General features: G+C 47.0%; 1 protein-coding gene across 2 annotated transcripts; it reads right to left on the bottom strand.

Moving 5' to 3' along the window:
- Positions 1 to 2,461: 2,461 nt before the first annotated feature.
- Positions 2,462 to 22,223, bottom strand: Kics2 (KICSTOR subunit 2). 2 transcript variants are annotated; one of them, XM_052753481.1, is made up of 3 exons: positions 21,938 to 22,223; positions 16,064 to 16,349; positions 2,462 to 6,474 (listed from the first exon to the last, which is right to left on the bottom strand). In XM_052753481.1, exons 1-3 carry the CDS (start codon positions 22,170 to 22,172, stop codon positions 5,658 to 5,660), a joined length of 1,338 nt encoding a protein of 445 aa, XP_052609441.1. In that variant the 5' UTR covers positions 22,173 to 22,223; the 3' UTR covers positions 2,462 to 5,657. The 2 variants fall into 2 exon arrangements, with proteins under 2 accessions (XP_052609441.1, XP_052609442.1); XM_052753482.1 differs by having other exon boundaries at positions 16,064 to 16,182; positions 21,938 to 22,052.
- Positions 22,224 to 24,128: the final 1,905 nt, after the last annotated feature.

Below are 24,128 nucleotides of genomic sequence, written 5' to 3'. Positions count from 1 at the left end.
CATGTCACACAGAGGGTTACCAAAAAGGCCACCACTTGCCTCCCTCTCTTCTTGGGCATGGATATCTTACACATACCATATGGTTTTCAAATTCAAGCGCCCCATAAGCAGGCCTTGTCATCCCAACCAGATTGAGAAACTAGGCAGACAAGTCATGGTGCATCCATTAACAAAGCCGTGCGGGGTTACACAATAACAAGAGGAGTCTCTGCAAGAGAGGAGCTCATCCAGTCCGTTCCTTCTGACTCATTTCCTCTGGAGAACTTACTTAGAATAAATCGGGCACAGGGCCACACAATAATGACATTGGCAACGGGAACCCAGTAGAGAAGTCAAGAGGAACGACATGACTCTGCCTCCAGGGCTTCTGCAGCGGGCTAGTCACCTAGTGTGGCTTTGAATTCCTCATTTAGAAAGGAAGGGAGAAAGCCCAGTTTCTTAAAACTTTAACTAAAGGGGGAAAAAAATCAGAGACTAATTCAATGCTTTTATATACTAATTAGAAAAAATAACCCAAGCATAACCTTTTTAAAAAAAAATCACAAAAAATACACGTGCTAGTTGCTTTCTGTTGCTATGATAAACACCAAGACCAAAAGCAATCTGAAAAGGAAAGGGTTTACTGTAACTTACAGGTTCCAGTCCATCCTTGAGGGAAGCCAGGGCCGGAGCTTGAGGCAGGACTTGAAGGGGAGACCAGGTAGGAACGTTGCTTACTGACTTGCTTCCAAGCTTACGTTCAGGCACCTATCTTGGACCCACCTGCCCACAGTGGGCTGAGCCTCCCTACATTGATTAGCAATCAGGAAAACACCCCACAGACAGGCCCACAAGCCAATCTGATGGAGGTGATTCCTCAGCTGAGGTTCCCCTTCCCAGGTATGTCAAGTTGACGACCAAGATTAGCCATCAGTCACAGCTTGGAAAGATTTTGTTTTAATTAGCTTTTACTGCCAAATTATCTGCTAGATACAAGCAGTCCTGCTTTGCTGTAACTGGCTGAAGGGTGTGTATTCACGAGGGGATGAGGCACCATTACACCCATTCCTGTCAACATTAACCTTTCCCCCGCCTCTGTCTTCCTGCCTTACTGAAAATGACCAACTCGTTATTAAAAAGAAAATAAAAATAAAAATGGTTAGTTTCCAGATGTGGCTTTCTTCAAACTGGGGCAAATCACTGGGCCATGTTCCAGCTCCGTGAGAACATCAGGTGAAGGACGGAGCGAAAGTAGATTAGTGGACCAGCAGGAGGGAAGAGGGATCGGGAGAGGGGACAGGCAGGGGAAACAACACCGGCAAAGGGGAGAAAATTAGCCAGAAGCAAGACAGGAAAGTCATAATATTTAGGGAGACTCTCTCTCTCTCTCTCTCTCTCTCTCTCTCTCTCTCTCTCTCTCTCTCTCTCTCTCTCTCTCGTGTCAAGGGGGAAAACGGCCCTGTTTTATTTCAAATCTAAAGTTAAGCCTAAGATGCAAAAAATCCTGAGGCGTGCTGGGAACAGGAGAAATAAGTCTTTCTCGGGGAAGAGCCCAGATGGGTTATCCAAGCGCTCAGCCCTGAAATCATATACACACAGGTAACATTATATGGACGGAGCAGGTTGCGTTTATATAGGCGTGTGAGTGTGTGTGTGTGCGAGTGTGTGTGTGTGTAAGTCCAACTACAAAAAGAGATCATGAATTTGAGAGAGGGCCAAGAGGGTACATGAGGGGTGTTTGAAGAGAGGGAAGGGAGAAATTCTTAATTATAATTGCAAAAAAGTTTTAAAAATTAAAACTGAAAAATCCCTTATCAATGGAAAGACCCATTTCTTTAAAAAATGCACAGGTGCCTCTTAACGTGCTAAGAACTACTTTTAAAGCTGCTTTAGGACAGGGGCTACAGTGTCAGTGACCCAGCCCTTCCTACCACGTGGGAACTAGGTTCATTCTCTGGCACCAGTAGGGAGGAATCTGGTTTTTTCAAAGGTAAAACGAGGGCTGGGGACACAGCGCTGAGACTCGGCATTTGCCCAGGCACCCGTAAGGGTTGACTCTGATCCCCAGCACTGCCGAAGGGGGTGGAAGGTAAAGGATTCAGAAGTCAAGTTGACTACATTTCAAGGTAACCCAATAACTGAAGATGCTCTCTTTGTAGACATACATATTCTGGCTAATAAATTATAAATAATGAAAACATCACCACTTTGGAACCTCTGTCCTACAACCTATGTAGGAAGAAAGCCACAGTCACAGTCACAGTCACAGTCACAGATGGCAATCTGAACACACCTCTGTTATTTCAGAGCAGTGGGATAGATCGGGAATGACACTATCGACCAGCCATAAGAAACCAGGAACAAAGAGCCGCGAAGATTTGGAAATAGTGAGTGCTGTTTAGGCGTTTAGCTGCCGATCATGAAACACAGGCGTTTCTCAGGCTCGAAGAGAAGGAAGAGAACACGAGGATTCGCATTTGAGTCAGAGAAGATGTTCACTTTTTATTCAGACAGCTTTCGAGTCCATTTCCAACATGTTTTCACACACAAGGCCTTCTCGAAGTCCCACCCCGACCCTTGGAAAAGGCAGCCCACGTTTTCTTGGCCCACTTTTCAAAGCTGTTGAGCTATAGGGCTGACATGCCAGGGTAAAAGACCCACAGGCTGCCTGCTAGACTTAAAGATAACCTGAGGGAGTGATCGAGGAGGGAAGGCTTGCTTTTTGTTTTGTTTTGTTTTGTTTTGTTTTTCTCGAAGGGTCAATTTTCCAGTTTTCAAAGGGCCTTGGTTCCCCAGTTAACAATCTGGCTTCATTTGAAGACATCCCCCAAAATGACACTGTCAGATACCAGGCTGAACCCCATAGAGGACAAAAGTGTTAAGGGTTCATCCATTATCCAAACAGCACCCTAAAATTCGACACTCAGTGGACCTCCGGGCAAATTCAGTGTTGGTCACACTTCCAGTTACCTAGAATTCATCGGCTGTGGTCTAGAAATAAATGCCAGGGTAGGCAGTTCACAGGAAATGTACCCACCTCCTCTCCAACCAGCGGAGCAGGCATGACAGACCATCTCAATCCTGCTTCCAGAGGGCAAATCCCAACAAAAAAAAAATCACTTTTCTTCTTGACTTGAACTAAAATCTGGGCAGCTTATATCTGTGTGTACATCTCTGTGTCACCACTGGTTCCCTGGAGGCCTCCGTCCTGCCTATGGTCACCATGGCAGTGTGGAGCTTCCTCCTCCAGTGACTTTAGTCTGGCTCAGGACCTGTGCTCCTCAGTGGCCAGGAATGTTACAAGACTTCAGACCTACCTTGGGAAGAGGAGGAGGAAGAGGAGGAAAGGAGAATGTATCCCTAGAGGACACACCTGTCCAACAAGTCAAAAGCCTGGCTTCCCAGAAGCAGAGGAGCTTGGCTAAGAAAAAAGAAAGCAAGCTAGAAAAAAAACAGAGTAGGAGGCGGTAAGGCAGGCCAGCCCTCAGGACAAGCGGCCCTAGAAGGAGAAACCAACACACAAACCTAAGAAGCCAGTGTTGAAGAAATTCAGAGTTCACCTTGGCATCTCCTGTGCCCAAGGGAGGGTGCCCACCAGCTGTGATCTGGCACAGGTGTCTACACCTGAGTCTAAATGTAACAACGTGTTCTGGGGGGCCACACAAGAGCCCACAACCCAGCCCTCCTATCTCAGGAGGCTCTTGGAGAAGAACCCTGCCAACATGCAATATGTACACAATAAAATTTGCTTGATCAGAAAGAAAAAAAATATATATATACATATACATATAATTAGAAAACTTTATTGAGGCGCTTCAGAAATAAAGTATCAGTACTGGTCTCTGAGGGTCCTCCAGGACCGCCTGACAGCACACAGGGGCTTTAGAGTTCCTGTTGTCATAATAGTCACATCTGCTTTCTGTTCTTTGTAAATACCTCTTAAGTTACTCCAAAATACGCTTAAAAATAAATATATCATTCAAATATGTATATATTTGACTATTTTCAGTACTTTATATATGCATGTCTTATTTACAGTCCTCCACAGTCCACTGGAGTCTATAATTTTTTATCTACCTAGGGAGCCATATCATTAAGGCTAATGGTGGTTTCATCCAGGAAAAAAAAAAATGCACACCAAGGGTTATTTTTCAGTATCTCGGCAAAGCACGAAGCAGGGAAAACGGCTTGGCTTTTAATTTCAAATGTTTTCAGTTTAATGTAAGGTCGCTATTATAAAATTTGTTCATGTTTGTATAGAACCTGGAGAAAATGCAGAGTAAATCACTACTTTCTGTTGAAAGAAGACCGGCTTAAGATTATGTGAAAGAGGGGAGGGCCAGAAAACTGGCCAGTAGATTCTTCTACAGGTAGACCACACTTGCCCAGGAGGCCTTGGAAGGGCTCCATGACTGCTGGTGTGGCCACCATGCTCTGTAGACACCCCACAAGACAGCGGCTCCCCACAACCATGACGAGAGCATGGATCTGACCAGGACATTCACACAGCTCGGAAGGACACAGCCGGCAGAAACGGCTCAATTCTTCTTGGTGGCTTCTTCTCCTTCTGAATCAATAACCCAGAAATGCTCCCCACGTTGACCCTCTGCTTCCCTGTGAACACACTCAGAAGGGAGGGACAGAGGAGCCTGTCCCCAGACACCTGGTGCTGCATCTGAACATGATCTGCAGAGGGCAGGGAACCAAGTCCAGACGTGATGACCTGGGACTGCACTATGAAGTCCAGATGTGCTGAAGGGCTGACCTGGGACTGGACTATGAAGTCCAGATGCGCTGAAGGGCTGACCTGGCCACTGGATTATGCAGCACAACTGATTTTGAGCCAAGCACGAAGTATCAAGACCATCATTTTGATTTTATAAAAGCTGTGTTGTGTGAGAACCTAAAACACGGCTACAAACACACGGCTGCATGCTTTCTAAACCTGAGAGTAACCAGACAGGGCCAGATGTAAACACAGTCGGGCAGGGAAGTGACGTCAAGCGGGTAAACCCACGTGGAGAAACCCTGCACGCCGCCTTGGGCTGACTTCAAACAGAGTAACACCAAGCGTTTTAGAGGTAAAAACAACAAATGCAGATGGGTGTGGCGGTCACCTGAAAAGAGCCTGTGGCTGGTTGAGTTGCCATAAGGGTCGATACCAACCGATCATCTCCCACTTCACTACCTGATAGAAATCTCTCACCAAGGTTCTAATTACAGCATGACACTAATTAGACGAACCTGTCAAACGGGTTAACATGCGCGTCAATGAGACTGGAACAGTCCCATCTGGTATCGTATCCTGGCTGCTCTTCAGGGACAGAGAGAGAGGATGCTGAGAAGTGAGTTGGGGCACAATGTTCAGAATAAGAACAAAAAAATCTGGAAAGGTACATGAAGGAACGATCAACATCCCATCTACAGGAGACACAGGAAACGGGAAAATACTGACACTACTTTGCTGTAGCCACGGCACTTCCTAGACTACTCTTTGGAGATTCCATCCTTGGTCTTAATTGCTTAAGAAGTGTGCAACATGATTAGGGAAGATCTGTCTTTAGCTCAGCTCCCAAAGAAGCATGAGTGGACGTAAATTCTAGTCACAAACTACCGTTGCCCCTCGGAGCAACGAGGAACACCGTATCCAGTCTTGGAAATCCTTGGGCAAGCTCCTGCTAACCTTTGGATCCGGGTTTCAGACTTGCAAACACTTTGGGGTTCTTAAGGGCAAGAGAGAGTTCGTTGAGGAAGGAAATAAAATGGGAGTCTCTCTCAGATTTCTTGGACTCAAAAATAACAACGATGGTGAAGTGGGGTTCTGGGCGGGTCAGGAAGTAGGTACTCTGCACTTTGTCATCATAGAAGTGGACCACTTTCTCCAGGCTGTTCAGGTCCGATGTTCGGTCTGTCATGATCATGATGACATTGGGCCAGTGCATGACCGGCCTGTCACTGGGCAGAGACACTACGGCCGGGTACTGGTCCACCCCTTTAGGGGCCTCTCGGTAGGAATGTGGGTGGTGGTAGCCGTGACCCTGAAAGCTCTCTGAGCCTCGGTTGTCAAAAATTAAGGACACATTGGCAGCGTCGTATTTCCTGATGAAACTGGAGATCTTCCCAAAGAGGTCTGGGTTAGCCTTCGCAGTCAGCCCTTTCATTTCTGAAGCCGTAGTCTGGCGGCTCAGCGCCTCGTGGAAGTAAAAGCTGAACTTGGCCAGGAGCATGTTTTTGAGTTTCATCAGCCAGAGGAAGAGGTGTGGGGGCTGCACGGCCTTCTGAGACTGCCCCCCGAACAGGTGTTTCTTGGTCTCCCGCTGCTTCTCAAAGGTCTGGCCCCAGCTCTGAAGCTTCGTGTGAGCGTTGTGCAAGGTCACCAGGGAAGGGAGGAACTTCCACTCGGAGATCTGGGCCTGCGCCCTTAGGAGATGGCTCAGCACACCCACCTCCAGCTGGAAACTGCTCTCCAGAGGGCTAAGGATAGGGTGGTGAAATCTAGGGGAGGGGATGGACACAAGTCAGTGGCAATGTCACTTCAGTGAGGACCTTCACAAACAACAAACCAGCACAAACCCCAAACACCACCGCCAGACAAGTGCTGCCCGGGTCGGCCGCACCGTCGGGCAGAAAGGCACTGACTTTTTACAACTCTGGTTTAACACGGGCATTTCATCTTATTCTCCCAAGAAAATACCCTGGATTTTGTGGGTTTTCTTTTAATGAATGTAACTATCTTCCTTCCAAAGAAGGAGAAATTACATTGACTATAATTATTTATTTACTCCGAGAACTGTATGACTAACACGATCATCAAAACCAGGGGTCCTCTTTTCAGGGCATGCAACCAAAAGACAATACTAAGACATCTGCTGTCCACAGACACACTAGTTCATAGACCCATTTTACAGATGAACATAAACACTATAAACCTGTATCTGAGGCTCAATAGGTAATGGGCACTTAATAAAGGAATACAGCATTTACCAGACAACTGTTGTCCATTCTACTCCCAAAGTCCCTTCATAGTTAACCATGATGAAAAACAAATGGCGGCCAAAGGGAGACGGGAAATAGAGCACGCTGGAACAGTGCAGTGAAGAGCAGAAAGGACCTTCGGTAACTGGGAAAAGGAGCCATGTGGAAGGGGGAGGGGCAGGCCAGGAGAGGGCAGGGGGAAGGGGGACAAGTTCAGACAAAGAACAGTGACTCCTATGTAAGAAGATGCCACGATGAAACTCATTATTCTGTAATCAAACCTAAAACATTAATTTTAAAAGAAAAAAAGGTAGCCACAAAAGAAGACCTAAAATCCTTTAAAATCACTTCCCTCAAATCCTTAGAAGGTATTAAGACCTTGAATATTCTGATCCCTACTCAAATTGAGTCACATTCCCACCACCCCACCACCCGTTTCTAGCTAGTGTGAAATGATAAAATTATACCACTTCAGGGGCTGCAGAGGTGGCTCGGGGGTTAAGAGCACAAAGCGCTCTTGTAGAGGACTTGAGTTCAGTTCCCAAAATCCACATCAGTTACAGGTGGATAACTGTAACTCCAGCTTCAGCAGATCTGACGCCCTCTTCTGGCCTCCACTGGCACTGCACTCATATGCACATACCCTCCCCACATACATATACATCTAGTTAAAAATTAATAAATAAAATATACTATGTCAAGATCAAGACAGTAGCGCAGTTTTACTCCCACCTACACAACGTGTTTTACATTTTTCTTACCATGTGCTGCAGTGACAGTTTATACTGTGGCCAAGTACTACACACATGTGTAAGTTTTACTCCTTACTATGCACAATGTAGCTGGATATTTTGTAAAATATACATGTACATATATATGTCATATGTCACATTTCTGTTTAGTAAATGAATTTATGAATGTAGACTGTTGACTGCCATCTGTAAACGCGCTTCCACGTCACAACAATATTAGGGGAGGAGGCAACAAGATGTGGAAGTACCTTAATTTCTCAGCAGAGGAGGATGGACAACTTAAGAAGAGTAGGCCAGTGAGAACATGGCCCTTCTTCATCAATGTTTCTCAATTACTCTTCAGCTCTCCTCTGCAGTCACTGTCTTAGAGAAATCTGCTTCCAAGCTAGGTCAGGCCCCAGCACTAGCCACTCTTTTTTTTTTTTCTAAGATTTATTTATTTATCTTTATGTGTGTTTTGTCTGCATTTATGTATGTGCATATATGTATGTATGTATGTATGTATGGATGGATGTATGTATCTACATGTTCTATGTCTGTGGAGGTCAGAAGACAGTGTCAGATCCTCTGAATTTGGAGTTAAGAGATAGTTGTGAGACATCATGTAGGTGTTGAGAACTGAACCTAGGTCCTCCACAAGAACAGTAAGTGCTCTTAACTACTGAGCCATCTCTCCAGCTCCTGAGCCAGCTTTCAAACCCCACTTCCTTAGACACAGTTCTGCCCAGAGTAGGTTGGGCCTCCCATATGTTGTAGAATATTATTGTAAGCTGTGTTACTTTTATGTTACATTTATTTAACTCTCTGAAGCTCTGTTACTGTGCCTGTCTAAGACACTTGATGGTCTAATAAAGAGGTGAACAGGCCAATAGCAAGGCAGGAGAAAGGATAGGCAGGGCTGGCAGGCAGAGAGTATATATAGAAGGAGAAAACTGGAGTAAAGAGAGCTAGGAGCCAGAGAAGGAGGACTCCAGGGGCCAGCCACCCAGCTACACAGCAGAACACGGACTAAGAGTAAGATTTACAGAAGTAAGAGAACGGGAAAAGCCCAGAGGCAAAAGGTAGATGGGTTAAATTAAGTTAAGAAAAGCTGGCTAGCAACAAGCCAAGCTAAGGCTGGGCATTCATAAGTAAGAATAAGCCTCCGTGAATGATTTATTTGGGAGCTGGGTGGCGGGCCCCCCCAGAAAGAGTCAAATACCAAAACAACACCCATATCAACATCAGTCACGGCAATATCCCACAGACACGCCCACATACCAAACTGATCTGGACATTCCCCCAATTCAGACCCCTCAGATGACTGGGCTCTGGCAGGCTGACAGCTGACTCCGGCAGAACATCCTACTGCAGACGCTCCTGGACTTGCGGCCCCATCAGCCCATCCTACCTTTAAAATATTACAAGTCCAAACATGCTTGACGCTCCTAACCTACCAACCACCACAGCTCATCCTGCAATGGTCCCCTGCAGTGTCGGCTGCCACACCCCAGGACTGCTTGGCTAGCTGACAGCCGAGGCCGCCCAGTGTTACTAGAGCACTGTACTGCATTCTGCTAAACCTGGCAAATGATCAAAGTCCAAAATGCCAGGCACAGCTTCTACTGAATGGTCATCGCTTTTGCAGCTTTGAAAAATCATAAAAATCGCCGGGCTGTGGTGGCGCACGCCTTTAATCCCAGCACTCGGGAGGCAGAGTGGATGTCTGTGAGTTCAAGGCCAGCCTGGGCTACAGAGTGAGATCCAGGAAAGGTGCAAAGCTACACAGAGAAACCCTGTCTCAAAAAACAAAAAACAAAACAAAACAGAAAAATCATAAAAATCATTTAAAAAACCCCACAAGCCGGGAACCATGTCTGATCTTCCTACTGCGTGCCACCATAGAAATCACCATGTATTGCCAATGATCTGCTTCAAAGGACATGAAGTCTCAGACCAAACCTTCAGAAACGCTTGTGAGCAAGCGTTTCCATGACACCACAGAAGCGTAATGTTCTACACTCGTTAAAGATGCATGTGAATGCAACACTCTTTTTTCATCCTCAAGGAAAGCTAACCATTCGTCCTGTCGGTCTGCCCAGCGCAGACATTAGCTTTATGACGCATCATTTCCCAGCCTCCTCTCCTCCGCGCGCCTTGCGGCCACTCACACACAGCTCACTCAGGCTGTGATCCACAAACATACTCCTAAGTCAAGGTGGTGAGCTGGGCAGTGTCTGAGACAGGAGACTGCCAACAACCTGTGGAGAACACTGGCTCTAAAGGAAAGGAGAGAGCATGGGAGGAGGGGAGGAAGGAGGGAGGACAGGCAGCAGGAACCCGGGGTCCAGAGCAGGTGTGCTGATGAGAAGCAGAACTCCAGAAATGATATTCTGTCCTCCACAGACCCACACGGTGGAGTCCCTTCCAAAGGAACTCATTTGTAAGAGTCAGAAGTAAGAACCAATCTGCAGAAGTACATATTTAAAAATGATGAAAATGGGAAATTTTACGTGGTGTCTATTTTGCTACAACCGAAGAAATCTGTAGCCCTTTCTCACTTAAAGCCACTAGTCTGCTGCTCCTTAGCCACCATCCCACTGAGGACATTCTAGTCTCCCTGGTCCACAGGTCCTCTGTTCCAGGCTCCCTAGGGGACAGTAGTGAACCTTATATCTTATTCATAGACGTGATAAAGTTTACCTTATAAATTAGACGCAGTAAGAGACTAATAACTAATAATAAAATACAATTATTAACAGTATAGAACAGTTTAAGACAATGTGGTCTCTCTGATCTAGGTGTCAGCAGTTGATACAGTACTGACCTACTGGACAAGGACCATGCCCACCGGGTGGCACAGTGTGACTTCATCACACAACGCACACATCATTTTGTGTGTACATGTGTGTGCAAATACACGTGTGTGTGCAAATGCACGTGTGTGTGCACTGAATGTAGAGGTCAGAGCACAAGCTTAGGTGTCATCTTACAGGGCTGTGGCTTCCCATTTTTAGAGATGGGAAAGAGAGCCTCTCACTGGCCTGGAGGGAGCCGAGCAGGCCAGGCTGGCTGGCCCGTCAGCGACAGGGATGGATCTGCCTGTCCCTACCCCCTCAGCATGGGGATTACCATGCACATGCCACTGTGCCCCGCTGCTTTTCACATGTGGGTTCTGGAAATGGAACTCAGGTCCTCTGCGAGCACTTGGCTGACTGAATTATCTCCCCAGCCCAAGCATGCGATTAAAAACCTGTTAATTTCTTGAACTTGTTACATTTCAGATAGTAGATGGTGGGCAACAGAAACTACAGAAAGCAGGAGACCTGCTCAACGGGGATTCCTGTGCAAGGATGTGGTCGGAGGTCTGCCCTTTAGAACCTTCCACAGTAAGAGGTGGTATTTATAACACACACAAAGTAGAAACTCATTTAACATGAGGGACACAATGCAGGAAATTATCACCCAGCCTTCCTTACAAAAGGAAGGAACACTGTCACATGCTTTAGCATGGATGACCTTTGAGGGCATCGTATCAGGCAAAATCACATCAGTATGCAAGTTCCTTGAAATAAACTACTAGACCTATGATATGACCAACCAGGAGTGGAGGACATCTGTGAGGCAACCCGGGAAATCTGCATGCGATTTATATATTATGGGATGGGAGAAAACCAGTGTGAAACATCCTGAGTGTGAACACTGTTCTGATTATGTATGGTTCTTAGAAGATGAGAAGCTGAGTATTTGGGAAGGTGGTTTACGATACTAGTATCTTACTTCCAAACAATAGCAAAGTTTTTGTTATTGTTCTACACAGGGAGAGAGAAAGCCAGCATGGCAAATGCTAACCAAATGTGAGGTTGGACAAAGGACAGTTGTGTGTTCGCTGCAGACTTTTTATGCACGTGTGTGCTTGAGTAAGTTTATGAGCACCATGTATACTCAGGAGCCCACAGAGGCCCAAAGAGGATATTAGGTCCCCTGGAATTGGAGTTACAGAGGTTCTGAGCCATCTCTCCAGCCCTTGTTTTTTCATTTTTAACAGCTTTGTTGGTATTTAATTCATGTCCATAAATGTACTGTAAAATTCACCCTTTAAGAAAACGATTCAATGTTTTGGTACACTCAAGAAATTGTGCAAGCACCATACTGGAATTGCTGGTCACATGGTGAGTGTGTTCACCACACTCTGCTTTATATATAAACTGAATTGCTGGTCACATGGTGAGTGTGCTCATTATACTCTGCTCAGTTTTCCCTTTCTTTTCAAGATTTACTTTTGATTATAAGTGTGTGGAGGTGTCCATGCGTGAATATGGGAGCACATAGAGGCCAGGTATCAGATCCCTTGGAGCTAGAGTTACAGGCTGTGATGATTTGAATGAAAATGGCCCCCATAGGCTCATAGGGAGTGGCACTATTAGGAGGTGTGGCTTAGTTGGAATAGGTGTGGCCTTTTTGGAAGAAGTGTGTCACTGGGGTGGAGGTGCTTTGGGGTTTGGGAAGCTCAAGCCAGGCCCAATGCCTCTTTCTATTCCTGCTGTCTGCCATTCTGAACGTAGAACTCTCAGCTCCCCCAGCACCATGTCTGCCTGCATGCTGCCATGCTTCCTGCCGCGATGATAATGGACTGAACCTTTGAACTGTAAGCCAGCCCCAATTAAATGTTTTCCTTTTAAAAAGAATGGCCATGGTCACGGTGTCTCTTCACAGCAACAGAGCTTTGACCAAGTCACAGGTGGCTGTCAACTACCCATTCCATAAAGTGGCATTACAGTAATTATCCTAAGACAGAGATGAAGACAGGACACTGGGTGCTGAGAACTAAGCTCGGGTCTTCTGCGAGAGCAGTGCGTACTCTTAACCACTGAGCCCTCTCTCCAGCCTCTGTAATGAACTTCAGGGCTGGAGAGATGGCTTCTCTGCCAGAGGATCCAGGTTCGATACCCAGCACCTATACGGTGGCTCACAACTGCCTGTTGTGGGATTTCATGCCCTCTTCTGGCCTCCGCAGGCACCAGGCATGCACATGGTGTATATAATATATATGCAGGCAAAACACCCATAACATATTTTTTAAAAAGAAAAAAAAAAAGGCAGGAACTAAGTGTGTACACATACACCACAATCTTAGCACTAGGGAAGTTGAGTAAGAGGATGGAGATTTTAAGGCTAGCCTTGGCTACATAGTTTACATCGTGAAATCCTGCCTCAAATATAACACACACACACACACACACACACACACACACACAAAGGGAGAGGGAGGGAGGGAGGGAGGGAGGGAGGGAGGGAGAGAGAGAGAGAGAGAGAGAGAGAGAGAGGGAGGGAGAGAGAGAGAATGCACACAGTGGCTCAGGTCTGTAATCACTGCACTTGGAAGCCTGAGGCAGGATTCATGTAAGTGTGGAGAAAAGCTGGACTACACAAAGTAAGATTCCATCTCAAAAAACTAAAATAAAGTAAGAGGGAAGGGAAAAAAACTAATCATGTCTTGTGCTCAAGCACACAGGCAGGCAGGCATAATGTGAGTTTATGCAGGAAACAGTCCTTATTCCCAGTAGGTGAACGTGGGAAGGGCCTGCTGTGCTGTCCGACCAGCCAATCTCATTTGCTGAATGCAAAAGTCCGCAGAGAGAAATGAACCACTTGGAGCAAGCAGGGAGCAGCTCGAGTTCTATACGAGCAACGGTGACCACAATTACACGAGCTCTGCTGTGGTCTGAGCTTGGGAGGAGAGCACTCGCTTACCAGGAGAGGGGCCTCGGCTTCAACCTCCAGTTCCAAAAACAGAAAGAAAAACAGACAGACTCTGAAGTCAGAGAGGGGTGAGTTCTGAGCCAACTGCCTCACTGCTGGGCCTTCGTAAAAGGAGTGCCATCTGCACCCGTGACTGAAGCCAGGCAACAGGAAGCGTCTTGCAGAATGCACGGCCCACCACAGCTGCTCAGCAGCTGCCATTTTCCTTCACAGTGGATGACTAGACGCCAGGCAGGGTAATGCACGCCTTTAATCCCAGCGTTCAGGAGGCAGAGGCAGGAGGATCACTATGAGTTTGAAGCCAGCCTGGTCTACAGAGTGAGATTCTCTCTCATAAAACAAACACAGAAATAATAGATGGTATAAATAGTATACTCTTTTGAAACCTACAAGCTACAAAATCAAATGATGCTTTGTTAAGTAAACTTGACGTTTTCATCTTGAAACAGTTTTTAAATTGGGTAGGATGGCTTTCACTGTTTCCTTGACTTGGGACCTGTCAGCTGAGCTTAGGCCTCTACTTTTTTTTTTTTTTTTTTTTTTGGTTTTTCGAGACAGGGTTTCTCTGTGTAGCTTTGCGCCTTTCCTGGAACTCGCTTTGGAGACCAGGCTGGCCTCGAACTCACAGAGATCCGCCTGGCTCTGCCTCCCGAGTGCTGGGATTAAAGGCGTGCGCCACCACCGCCCGGCTAGGCCTCTACTTTTAACCTGCCTGTGGAACCTCACCTGGAAACCAGCTACTAACATCTTGACCTCTGGTTTAGCTTGGTACCCTCCTTCTAAAGCAGTCCAGCCCTCTTTCCTCGTCCATCCTGTCTGTGATACTACCATGGGGGAACTTCCAGATCCTCTTCGGCAGGAACGGCTCACCACTCCTACCGTCTGGCTGCCGAGAGTGCTCACTCCTTGTCAGCACCGATTTCTCTGTCCTGCAGCCACATGAACCACCAGCACATGCCGGCCCACCTGCCCCAGCAGCCTGCCCACGGTCCTTTCCTCCTGCGATCACATCTTCACTAACCCATTCCGTAACCTGGTGCTACAGTCACTAGCCTAATTAGAGACGAGAACATGGCATACCCCTGTTCACAACCTTTCATGGTTTCCCACTATTTACCAAATTGGGTAAAACGTTCGGGCTGAACACAACTGTTCACTAATTTATTCAGCCGGTTTCAATTTAGCAGCTGCCATGCAGTGGGCGCTGTTCTAGGATGATAAGCATGTGGCATCTTGTCTGGGTACCTTTCTGTTTAATCAGACCTGTCAGAGAAAATAATTCCAGTATCTATCCTATTTTGGTAAGTCCAAAATGTATCTAATTCACTTTCTTTTTTTTTTTGTTTTTTTGTTTTTTTGTTTTTTTTGTTTTTTTGTTTTTCGAGACAGGGTTTCTCTGTGTAGCTTTGCACCTTTCCTGGAACTCACTTGGTAGCCCAGGCTGGCCTCGAACTCACAGAGATCCGCCTGGCTCTGCCTCCCAAGTGCTGGGATTAAAGGCGTGCGCCACCACCGCCCGGCCTCTAATTCACTTTCTATCCTAATTAATCTTCAACTATAACTAACTAATCTTCAACTCCCTCAGAGACCCAAGAAGGAAATAATATTAGCTAACATGAATTAATATGCCCAGATGTGTAATATCCTTCAAAGGTATCTTTCTAATCCAAGTAGTACCTCTACTGTCCTAGGCTCCAAGGAAGCCAAAATAAGCCCGGGCCCTTCACTTTGGTGATGTTCTTAAATTCCTACAGTTCTTTGGGGATTGTTTCCAGGGTCACGCAGTGGCAGCACATCACAAACAGCTTCATTTCTTTGTAAGGAGCACGTGTCTTCAAATAGAAACAATTTTCCAGTTGAGCAAAAAAAGCTTAAGTTAAACTGGCCTTGAAATAATTTCTTAGCTATCCCAAAGAACTAGTTTGTCCTTCAACAGCAATGCATGCCTCCACTGAGAGTTGAAAACAAAACCAAAACACAATTCCTGACACATCTTAATGACCACGGGAGCCTTACAGAGATACCTCCCAGGCTATTATTCTGAAAAGAGCATTTATTAGACAGGTAGCTGGTCAGTCACACTGCTCTCTGTACTACTTATTTGTGTGTGTGTGTGTGTGTGTGTGTGTGTGTGTGTGTGTGTGTGTGTGTGCAGGTGCACGTGCCTCGGTGCCAAAGCCAGAAGATGACATCAGGCGCCCTGCTCTATGGCTCCCTGCCTTGTGCCTTGGACAGGGGTCTCTTGTTGACCATCAGCAGTCTTCCTGTCTACAGCACCCACAGACCGGCGTTACAGGTGCATGCAGTGGTGCCCAGCTTTCTACATGGATGCTGGGGATCCAAACTCAGGGCTTCATGTTTGCAGAGCCGGGCTCTTACCCACCGAGCCATGATTCTCCAGGCCCTCTACAGCCATTCTGTTGTGTGCGTCCGTGTCTTTCCTGATAACACATGGAGGGGATCTGTCCAGCATGGTTAACTAAACCTCACAGTGCTGAATGGACGCCTGCTGTTCAATGAACACATATGAAACGGAGTGCAGGGACCTTCCGACGAGTCCGGGAGAACTCGGAGCCTGTGTGGGGCTGACAGACCGCCACCCTCTCCACACTCACCTGGAGCTGTATTTCTTGAGGATGGCATCCAAAACGCTAACCAGCTCCTCCGTGTTGATGAACTTCTGCGTGCTGAGGGCGTACATCTTCTCGTAGAAGTCTGCCATCTCCATCCGAGCCTGGACAAAGAAACAGAGCTGCTCTGACAGGTGGGGGAGAAGCTCCTCCACGTGAGGAGCCGTCCCGCCCGGGGCGCCTCGGCCCGTCACCACTTTCTTCAGCTCGTTATGCAGGGAGGTGTAGACGGTGCGGATGGAGTCCTTCCTGCTGAAGAATGACTGGCCCCCTGGGAAGCGAACGGCAGAGGCACAGGACCGGTAAGGCACACAGACACAAGGACCAGGCACCTCCCAGCACCCACGGGGAAAGAACTGGAACCTGTGGAGCTCAGTGAGCCTGTGTCTACCACACTCTCTGACTCAAGGAGTGGGGTACGGATACCCCACGTCAGCACTTCACTGAGGAACAAGTCAAAAATGGGCACTTGCTACAAATCCATCTTACTCACGTAACCATTGTCCCCTACTCCACAAACACCCAAAATTATTTGAGAACATAATTACCCTAGCATATAACATAAACCTGGATTTAAAAAATTCTCTTTTTTATAGGTCATACTTTCTTAAAAAGGAGAACACAAGGATTCTAAAACACTTCCATTAGAACTGGCAGCCCGGCACACATTGTTCCCTCTTCAGAGGTGCATTTTTCTTGAATTGTATCTTTTAGGCCGTGCCGGGAAATGAGAATGCATGCTCACACACATCCTTTTACGAAAGACCACACACTGAGATATCGGAGCTGGGGACTGCCGTGCTCCTGACAAGGTTGACAATGTGGGCTTCATAATAAGTGCCACAGTGTGAATTAAGACCAAGAACCAATTATAACTGCCGCTCTACCGCAAAGGGAACCCGCCCGAGAATCAGGGCAGCCGCATCGTCGCCGACGGTGGAAAGGGACCCACCAGTCGAGGAATCGCTTCCTTCCTTGTGAATTTGTACATGACTAACTGTATCTCTAATCACAGAGCCGGCTTCACGGATGTTTTCCGAAGCATTTGCTCTCCCATCCAAGAGCCAGATGTGAGACTTTAGCAGAATGAAAAGGAACAGGAAGTGCTTACAATTGTGATTTCTGCAAATGTACAAAAATCTCGGGGAGTTCCTGTTAGGCTCAGAATACTTTCATGAAATGAATTTATTGATATTATAAATACACTAAGACTGAAAGTTAACTCTTAAGGCATTTGAAAAATATCCTCTTAATAATTCATTTCAGAATACTGTTTTTAGTTCACTTCTTGGCTTACGTCTCAAGAAACGAACCTTACGTCCCTTGCTACTACGCTGACCAACTGTACCCAGATGTTCCAGGTCTTAACACTGAAGGTCTGACTTGCCAGGAAAGCCTTCATCCAGATGTTCTGTTGTCTAAGCTGGGCCTGACACACGCAATTCTCCCACTTCATCCTCTGAACAGTGTGATACAGGGGTTCAGCCCCACATCTAAAGGCCCCCAACCTGGAAGCCCTACTCGACGCTGATCCCTAAGTTTTGAATTCTACAGAAGTATTTTCTCTCACATACATGGGGAATGGCAGCACTCATAGTGACGACACTTCTCACAGCTCTGTCCTCCTTGTCTATATTCTGATTTTATAGTGACTGGTGTAGAATAAACAGTCCTCCATGCACATGTCTAGAACAAAGATCTCCTAAGTTAGGAAGGTAATAAAAGTGTCATACAGAGCTGGTTATGACAGCACACACCTATATAACCCCAGAGCTTGAGAGACAGAGGCAGGTGAGTTCCGGGTCAGTCTGCACAGTGGGACACTGTCTAAAAACCAGACCACGGCATCAGAACGCATCACGCAAAAGCCCAAAGCTCTACAAGTCTAAAGGACAATTTCAAGTCCTCACTGCCATACTTAAATGCTGTGTGACATTCAAACAACCTCGCTGTTCTGAGCGTTAAATGTGTCACTGTCAACATAAAACCAGAACTGTTGAGAAGACAGATGAAACAGCCCTTTGAAAAGGCCCAGAAAGAAGGATGAACTCAGTCTTACTGGTCTCTTCTTTCCACTGAACTGACGGTATTCAACTCCCAATAACATATAACTGAGCCTGGAAAAGCCTGTGGCAAATTACTATTTAACAGATAGGTGACCTCGATTCTGCTCACTTCCCCTGTTAAAAACAAAACAAAACAAAACAAAAAAAAAACCCAGTGGCCATAGCAAAAACTTGAACTTTGCATTGAAAAAGTAATGCCTACCCCCATCATATCATAGGGGAACAGAAATACAACACAAATTCAAATGATACCTCTAAAGGCCTATCTACACCGGTCACCAGCAGATAAAACTAATACAAGCAAGAGAGATCACCAATACCTTACTTTTAATTCTATCTCTTTTCCCAAAGCTTTCTTGGCTACCCTACCTTCTAGTACCCAATGAGGACCAATCTTCCTTCGTGCTGGGCAATCAGAAACACCCAACTCATTTCTCTCTCAGTACTTTCAACTTACTAATTATGATGTTTTGGATTTTTTTCTAGAATGTTCTAGTTACCAATGACCATTATTTTCCCAAGGTTTCAACCTTTTATCCCATATGAAATTTAAAGCATAAAGGACATGTTAAGTATGAAGGGCAATAGTTAATCCCAGCACTCGGGAAGCAGAGGCAAGTGGATCTCTGTGAGTTCGAGGCTAGCATGGTCTACAGAGTGAGTTCCAGGGTAGGCTCCAAAGCGACACAGAGAAAGGCTGTCTTGAAAAGAACCGAGAGAGAGAGAGAGAGAGAGAGAGAGAGAGAGAGAGAGAGAGAGAGAGAGAGAGAGAGAGAAAAGAGAAGAGAAAAAGAAAAGCACATGTTAAGCATCCTGAGCATTTCGCTCTACAACTTCTTTGTAATGACCTCCATTCTCAAGTCACCTCCCGGCATGCCAAAGTTTATCAATCAGAGTTTGAGGAAACACCCCTGTAATGACTCAGAGACCAGGGCAGTAGGACAACCTCAAATCCTCCACTGCTGCCCACTCTGCCCATTTTAACCACTGTTCTCTTCCCAAACTAGTATTCTTCTGCCAGTAAAGCTAGGAGAAGTCGCCAAGCTAAGTCACCCAGTTTTTCAGGAATAGAGCCGGGACACTGACAGAAGGCTCCTGTCAGGTCTGTCCTTTGTTTAAAGGCCCATGCTCGCATTTTTCATCAGGACCATCTGCTAGAGCTTCAGACAGAGGTCAAAGACTTTTTTGTGTGTGACAGGGTCTCACTTTGTAACCCCAGCTGACCTTTAATTCCCCATCCTCCTGCTCCCATCTCAGGAGTACAGGGATCACAAGCACACTGTACCACTGTATCAGTTTAGACTCACTTGATATTCGCTAAGCCAGTTAGATCGTAAGTGTTCCCACCACAGAAAGAATGAGGTGGTAAGATACATCAATCGCCTTACTATGGTGATCACTGCACAATGTATGTCAAAACATCTACTTAGATATCCTAAGTATATATAGTTTTTCTTTGTCAATTATATCTTCAAAAAATTTTTCTAAAGACTTTTCAGACCATGTTTCTTTTTGTCTTTTGAGACAGGGTCTCACTATGCAACCCCAGCGGGCTTGGAACTTTCTATGTGCACCAGGTGAGTCACGCCTGTCTCTGACTGACTCCTCAGTGGGGAGATTAAAGGCATGTACCACCATCCCCAAACCATGTCTCAGATTTTTAAAGAGTCTGAATAATTGTTTCATTTCGCTTTACCAAGAAAACCATATGAACTGCAAAACGATTACAGAACGTGGTACTACTTTAAATAACAATTCTCCCGTTCTCTGATAAAGTCCAACTGCAATCACGCTTGCGCCAGTCCACGCATACAAAAACGTTCAATTTTTAAGCTCTGAAACTCAACTACACCGACTATCACCTGAGCATGTAAGTTATGAAGGACTTCAACACGCCATTTTCAGAACGTTTCCTGGGAGGTCAGCCCTAGAGCGCCCAGGCAAGTTTTACGGTGTGAACTGATGGGCAGTCAGTCACCTTCAGGTCAGGTCCCTGAGGCTCGCCTACAAGACAGCTGAGGTTCAATCACAACTCAGCACTTTATTTACACAATAATGGGCACTTCGCAGTAGCTGAGCCAATGACCATAAAGGATTTCTACACGTTCAAAGCTGACGTGCCCAGTTCTCTTTACACAGAAACCTGGCGCACACAATTTAAACTTAGTGCAGCTTTTGTTTGTTTATTTTTCCTGGAACCCACAAATGGACTTTAGGAAACCCATTTGTTCTTTCTCATTCTCCCCCTCTGGTTATGTATACGATAATAAGTACATATATTTGGGGGAGCGGGGTGTAACTTGGCAACTTTCATTACATTCCTGTAGATGACCTCAAACAACAGGAAAGTTAAGAATCATGGCGTGTGGCTCTGTCGCCACTTTTGATAGACAGGGAAGCCTAAAACAACCCAAACTGCTGGAACATTATCTACCTTCGCTATTACAGCTAGAATACATATATATCATATACATACATGAATATAAAGCATATAAATTATAATAAATGTGCATGTTTTAAATCAATTATACGTATACCCTCAATCTGATAACTCAAGGCAGGTGCTCAGGTTTGAGATCCGCGGCCTGCTGCCATACATGCATACACAATTCACCACACTGTAGAAAATGGAAACTGTAACACTGTAATAGCAGCCGAACATTTGTGTGAGGTAACACTGTACAGAGGAAAACACAGAGAGGGTGAAATCCCTGGCCACTTTTTGCCAATAAATGATCATATTAAGTTACAAGTTATTTGAAAAGCTATAGACGTTAAGGTGTCGGGGAAGCCCTTTCTCTTGACGGTTTAGCAAACATTCAGTTACAATTCTTGGCAACAGAAAGGGATTAACTCTATATGTATTTTACACTCACTTTCACATCAATGTTCTTTTTTATGCCATAGATGTGTATCCTTCATTCATGAAAGGCCCTGGAACCTTTAATATCTAAAGGGTCCAAGAGAAGCCAGCGCACTAAATCTACCCCAACTCTCTGGGCGTTAGCTATCATTTGCCATTATTATTACAAGTAATACTTTGAATGCACAGCCCTTGGCGTTTATGCACGAGTTCCTTATCAACGGATACCAATTGTTTCTTGTAGTGGTAATCAGTTAAAAGGGTTCCTGCCATCTTATTTACAGGAGGACTAGCAGCGTGCACCCTAAGAGTCTTCTCCTCTTAAAGATTGGCTCAATTCTTGCCTTTCCTGCCCAGGATCCACCTAACTCCTTCATTCACTAAATACGCACTGACGTACTATGGGAAGAGGGGACAAGACTCCATCTGTTTTAAGAGGCCAGACAAAAACAGTATTTATTAACACAACTAGGATTCTCCATGCCCTGCCTGGTTTTGCTCCTCAGACCGCAGTGTCACTAGTTTGGGGGGGGGGGGGGGAGACACACAGAACTTGGTTAACTTGTCATTTATGAAACCGATCCATGCACGGTTCAAAACCGTCAACCCCAGGGGTTTGGAGGGGGTAGGGGAGGGATGCCCAGCAAAGAGCATCCATCTGCCCAGTCCACCAAGGCAGCAGCAGCGTCAGCCACGGCGACAGTGGCTGCACAGCCGGTGGGCGGGGCTTGCGGCAGCGGAGGAGGAGGAGGAGGAGGAGGAGGAGGAGGAGGAGGAGGAGGAGGAGGAGGAGGTGGGGGGGGGGGAGGTGGGAGGAGACCTAGGCAGAGTGGAGTCCGCCGCTGGGAGTGAGTGCCGGGACACCCAAGCCCGGGCGGGCGCACCCCCTTTCCTTCCTCCCCGAGGGGCGGGGGCTCGGGGCGGAGGTACCTAGTTTCTGCCCCAGGTAGGTGAGGCTGTGATAGACCTTCTCGGCCGCGGCCAGGTGCGCCAGGGCCGCCAGCAGCGACAGCCAGCTGCCCCCCGCGCTCTTGTTGGCCTCCCGTTCCTTCTCCACATTGTCCTTGGCCTTGTCGTAAGAGAAGATGCCCAGGTGGGAGAAGAACGTCTCCAGCACCGCCTGCTCCACCGGCACCGGGGCGGCGAGCGGGATAGACTCCCCCATGCGACCTGCGCGGCGCCGGCTCCACCCACGTGGCTCCGCTCGCACTTCCGGGTTCCGAGGGAGGGGCGCGCCTGCGCAGCCGCGTGCGGCCGTGCGTGCGTGCGTGCGCGGGCCCGCGGGCAAACCGGCTGGCTGGCTGGCTAGCTGGCTGGGGCGCAGCGGGATTGCTCCGGGACCTCGCGGAGGGCGTGACGGGGGTGGGTGGGTGGCGGGAGGATGGAGGAGGCGGCTCCGCGGACGCAGGAGAGACCCGCTGCAGGGCCCCCCCCCCCCCCCGGCAGGCTGGCCACCCCCCAGGCCCCCTGCGGCGTCCAGCCCCTGTGCGAGGGTGACGTCACGCGGGCTTGACGTCAGCTCTGACGTAGACATCAGAGAGCCCTGATCAGCCCCTGACACGCCTGGAGGTGGAAGTCTGGTTTTCATCCCTGCGCGCACACACACACACACACACACACACACACACACACACACACACACACACACACACACACACACACACACACACGCCATCCCTGCACACACACACACACACACACACACACACGCCATCAGGTAGAGAGCCCTGATCAGCCCCTGACATGCGTGGAGGTGGAAGTCTGGTTTTCATCCCTGCACACACACACACACACACACACACACACACACACACACACACACACACACGCCATCAGGTACCCAAGTCGGTGCGTTTTTGTCCTGCAGGTTCTTCACAAGCTCGTGTGACGTTTAAGAACCTCCGGGCGGTGGTGGCGCACGCCTTTAATCCCAGCACTCGGGAGGCAGAGGCAAGCGGATCTCTGTGAGTTCGAGGCCAGCCTGGGCTACAGAGCGAGTGACGCAAAAGCTACGCAGAGAAACCCTGTCTCGAAAAACCAAAAAAAAAAGAAAAAAGAACCTCCGGCTCAGCTCGCATATATGTCTGCTATCTTGAAATGCCCGCCCACGACCCACTCAGTGTTTTTTTAATTCCCTTTGCATATTTTGTATTTTAAAGATACATGCTTATTGTACACCAGTCACACGGAGTGTGGGTGTGTCTGTGTTTACGCGTCTCTTTCCCGTCAGTGGTGAACTGACTCGGACAGAGACTCCAGTCTATTTACCATTTTAATGGTTCGTAATGGAAATGGGGGTGCTTGTTGAACAACTGAAAGAGCTGCCTATCTTCATTCCCCCAAAAAAACTAGAGCTATTACCCCCCCCCAAAAGTAGAGCTGTGGTATCATCATTACCTATGGGTTTTATATATACATTTGGTTTTCTTTGTTTGGTTTGGTTATATGAGGCACAGTCACCCTGCATATAGCCCTGAGTGGACTGGAACTCTCTATGTGGTCCAGGCTGGCCTTGAACTCACAGAGACCAGCTTGCTCTTCCTTGGGACTACAGGGTTAAAGGCTTGGCCACCACTGTGCGTTTGTTTCCCGCCCTCAAGAGTGTACTTAGATAAGCTCAAGCCTTTCAGCTGTGTATAAGGCGGGGTTTTGTGCTTGACAACCGTAGGGAAGGGGAGAAGAGCAATCATCTTTTGAAGACTCAGGGAAGCTTCCTGAGAATGTGCCGTTCATGAAGAATGAACAGAAGTTAAAAGTCAAAGTGTAGTACTGCCCCCCATACCCACAGACAAGGACAGTGTTCATTCCCAGCATTCCCCAAGAACACAAGAAGTCCTTAGATCGGTGGTTCTCAACCTGTGGGTCACAACCCCTTTGGGGGGAGAGTCAAACAACCCTTTCACAGAGGTCACATATCAGATATTTACATTACAATTCATAACAGTAGCAAACTTAAATAGCAACGGAAATCATTTCATGGTTGAGGGTCAGCACAGCATGAGGAACTGTACTGAAGGGTCACAGCATTAGGAAGGCTGAGGACCACTGATTTAGACGATAAAGACGGCATCATCGTCACAAGGGGAAAGAAACTTAGGGATAGTGATCGTGAAGGAGACGT

The sequence above is a fragment of the Peromyscus californicus genome, unplaced genomic scaffold, assembly GCF_007827085.1.
Source record: "Peromyscus californicus insignis strain IS unplaced genomic scaffold, ASM782708v3 Scaffold_24__1_contigs__length_46423439, whole genome shotgun sequence".
Classification (NCBI taxonomy): domain Eukaryota; kingdom Metazoa; phylum Chordata; class Mammalia; order Rodentia; family Cricetidae; genus Peromyscus; species Peromyscus californicus.
The sequence above is the reverse complement of the archived record's forward strand: the minus strand, read 5'-3'. Positions and strand labels throughout refer to the sequence as shown.

Coding starts and splice junctions, on each gene's coding strand:
- Kics2 (XM_052753481.1), bottom strand. CDS start 22,172: ATGGGGGAGTCTATCCCGCTCGCCGCCCCGGTGCCGGTGGAGCAGGCG. Junction 16,350..21,937: donor CTACCTGGGGCAGAAACTAG/GTACCTCCGCCC, acceptor TTCGCTTCCCAG/GGGGCCAGTCATTCTTCAGC. Junction 6,475..16,063: donor CTCAAGAAATACAGCTCCAG/GTGAGTGTGGAG, acceptor CCCCTCCCCTAG/ATTTCACCACCCTATCCTTA.